The sequence below is a fragment of the Acanthisitta chloris genome, unplaced genomic scaffold, assembly GCF_000695815.1.
Source record: "Acanthisitta chloris isolate BGI_N310 unplaced genomic scaffold, ASM69581v1 scaffold13485, whole genome shotgun sequence".
NCBI classification, from domain to species: Eukaryota; Metazoa; Chordata; class Aves; order Passeriformes; family Acanthisittidae; genus Acanthisitta; species Acanthisitta chloris.
The window spans coordinates 15,396-18,821 of NW_008675420.1; the positions used below are offsets into that span (position 1 = coordinate 15,396).

Consider the following 3,426-nt stretch of genomic DNA (forward strand, 5'->3'; position numbering starts at 1 on the left):
AGAAAATTTAGACAGATTCCTTACCACTCCTCTGCCAGGATAAAACAGACCTTTATGCTGCCATTTTAACATCTGAGGTGGTAGTGTGAACACAACTGAATAAATGCTGGTACTGATTGTTGGCAGTGAAAAAGTAAACCCTGCAATGTAAAGCATTAAGAAACGCAATCGTTCCCACTGCTTAAAAGCAGGTCTGTAAAATGCTTTTATGCTCACTTCCCTTTCTCTTGAAACTATGGCTTTTGTGGCATTTTTTACTTGTGAGGCGTAGGGCACATAACAGGATTACAGGGAATTGCAATTCACAAAGACGCAATAAGCTTCTGGAGACTTGGTGGTAACACCTAGTAGTGCTTCCCCAAAGCTCTGGTTAATGTTTACCCATGGTAAAAGAACCATTTAAGTAATTGTCGATGACTCAGTCATAATTTTTGCTTTCAGTAGGAGAGCATGGTGTATTGACGTGGTTTGAGAGGTTTTCTGAAGACACAAGAACACCTTTTGTATCGAGACCAAACTCTTAGGAAAGCCTCTTCTGCAGTGTTCGTTTTTGTCTCAGCTTGTTGAAAATGGCGGGTGTAAGCGGCTGCTTGAAGTATTCCATGTTCATCTTCAACTTTTTATTTTGGGTAAGTTAGTGTTTAAACTGTTATTAGTGATGCATGAAATGTGTTCACTATTATCTGAATGCTGTAGTGAAAGGAATTGTAAAGAAAATGGAGCATAAGTGGAACCAGAGTATGCTTCTAAATCAGGGAGGGGAGAATATGTTTAACTTTTGCCCTTTCCTTTGTCTTGTTCCTTCTAAATACCTTTCCCTCCACATTCAAAAGTAGGCAAGGCACAAGTCTGTCTCCCTGCTCATATGGTGCCTCTCATGTCAAGGGATACCACTTGTCTCAGTCAGAAGATAACAGACTCCCCATTTATGCTGCATCATTCTCTTCCTTTGGCTGTCTGCTGATTGCATCCAAACAGCATGATCCTGAAAATGTAGTTGCAACAGAAAATACAGAAAATTCACTTTAAGTTTTAGCCTCCTAGTTGATATATGGTTTTTATATCCTTCCTTGTAGTTCTTTGCTTTATATTCAGTGCATAATTAGTTTCTGATGGTGGACAGTAAATGTTTGTAAGATGGGATGATCTGGCAGTACTGTCAATAGCTGTATCAAGGCCAATACCGCACAGTGCAGCAGGCAGGTTTTTGGGTGTCATTTGAACCATATTTCTCTGTTTATCACATCTCAGCTGGTTTGAAAGAATTTCAGGTCCTGCAGACTCCAGAAAGGTTTGGGTTAAAGAACATTTCTCTCATGGTTCAACTTCACTGTCAGATTTCCTGACAGAGATTTGTTGGGTTCACCAGAGGTTCACTAAAACCAGAAGAAGAACTACTAGCCACATCATGGGCTTTGCCTCAAGGGATTTTTTTCAAGTGAAAAGGTGACACCATTCAAAAGGGTCTGCACACAGTAGCCTCAGAAAATGTGGGTCTGTGAAAAGATGAGAAGAAAAAAATTCTTTGATTGCTTGTGGACCTCACAAAGAAATTCATGACAGGCCAGTGATGGTTTGGACTGTCTCCCTCAATTTCTTTCACCACCTCCATCAAGGCAGATTGAAGATATTTGACATTGGTGTTGAAGTTTTTCTGCAACAGTACTTACAAGAATCTGTAAATTTCTGAATTGGAATTCCTGCCCCTCAGGAAACTTTTCCTGTTGTCATAGTTTAAACTTAATCATCAACCAAGCTCCACGCAGCCACTCTCTCCCCAGCCTGTGGGATCGGGGAGAGAATCAGAAGACTAAAAGGTAGGAAACTCGTGGGTTGAGACAAAGACAATTTAATAGGGAAAGCAAAAGCCATGCATGCAAGCAAAGCAAGGAATGAATTCACTGCTTCCCATGGGTAGGCAAGTGTTCAGCCATCTCCAGGACAGCAGGGCTCCATCATGTCTAATGGTTACTTGGGAAGACACATGCCACCACTCCAAACATCCTCCCCTTCCTCCTTCTTCCCTCCACTTTATATGACCATCATGATGTCGTATGATGTGTAACATCCCTTTGATCAGTTGGGGCCTGCTGTCCCAGTTGTGTCCCCTCTTGATTTTCCGTGCACCCCCAGTCTTCTTGCCAGTGTGGCAGTATGAGCAGCAGAAAAGGCCTTGGCTCTGTGTAAGCTCTGCTCAGCAGTAACAGAAACATCTCTATATTATACCAGCTAAAGAAAACACAAATTCAAAACACAGCCCTATAGTAGCCACTGTAAAGAAAATTAACTGTACCCCAGCCAAAACCAGAACACCCTTTCACATATGTGTATTTACTGTAAGCTAAAACATGGGCAAATGTTTCAGACTAGCATTCAAAGAGCTCCAGACTACTTCTGGAATGAACATGTGAACAATGCCCCATGCCTGCAGTGACAGCATGGGTTTCCTAGGGGGAGAAAACCAAAAAACATGGGATCCTGGGGGGAATCTAGAAAGTTCAGGAAACAAGCATGTGTGGAACAAGGTTCGTATCTTTGTGCCAAAGGCAGGAAAATGCTGAGCATTTGCTGTGCATGTGACTGTCTGGATGGAACAGAGGACAGGAATGCAACTATAGGTAATTATTTTAAAAGAAGGTGTTTAGCACTATCAAGATTGGGAAGAACAAGTGTGGCACAAACAGGAATAGGGGCTGGTGGAGTACAATGAAACTGAATGATTTTGTTCACATTCCTGTCTCTAATTCCTGGGAATAATTAAACTGCTATAGTAAAGTAGAGGGAACAGTGATGCATTTACAGCCACTGGTCCCACTACTGCTTTCCCTGGTGCACAAGGAAGTTGGCAAGTGGAAAATTACTAATAGTGGGACATGAAGGTGACTTTAACTTTAACTAGATAAGAACAACAGTTGCATATTTACCTGGTGTCCTTGCATTTTACACCCTTTGCAATCTCTCTGGGAGTATCCCCTCCAAAGGACTCGGGAAGAGCTTCCCAGCCTTCTGATGCCTTTTTCTAAGCAGTACAACATTGCACTAAGTGTATAAACCCTGGAATAGTCTCAGACAGCTCTGCAAAGTGGCTACAGCTTCAGTACATGCATATCCCCTCTGAATCTACAGCCCCATGAGGCCCATGCTGGGCTCCAGAATATACATAGAGTTTTGCATCTTCCCAGTTTGGTGAAAAAGAGCTGACCATGGGCTTTTGAAGACCTGTGCTTTGAAGCTGGGTGGCTATATGGAGTTTCTAATAGTCCTGAAGTTAATCCTTCTTGGTTTTGTTCATTAAACCTGATACATATGTCAGATTTTTCCTCATTCCCTTCTTCAGAGTTTGCACAATGTCCAGTCTCTCCTGCTGCCCTCATTGTGTCAGCTTCTGCTGCTCCACATCATCTAAATTGTAGAATTACCTTCCCC

The 3,426-nt window shown here is 42.2% G+C and overlaps 1 protein-coding gene across 1 annotated transcript in view; it reads left to right on the top strand.

Moving 5' to 3' along the window:
- Positions 1 to 569: 569 nt before the first annotated feature.
- The window catches only part of TSPAN8 (tetraspanin 8), a 15,847-nt gene continuing 12,990 nt past the window's right edge, over positions 570 to 3,426 (top strand). The window contains exon 1 of the mRNA XM_009075752.1: positions 570 to 629. Within this exon, the coding sequence (XP_009074000.1) occupies positions 570 to 629 (60 nt within the window). The remainder of the gene's footprint in view (positions 630 to 3,426) is intronic.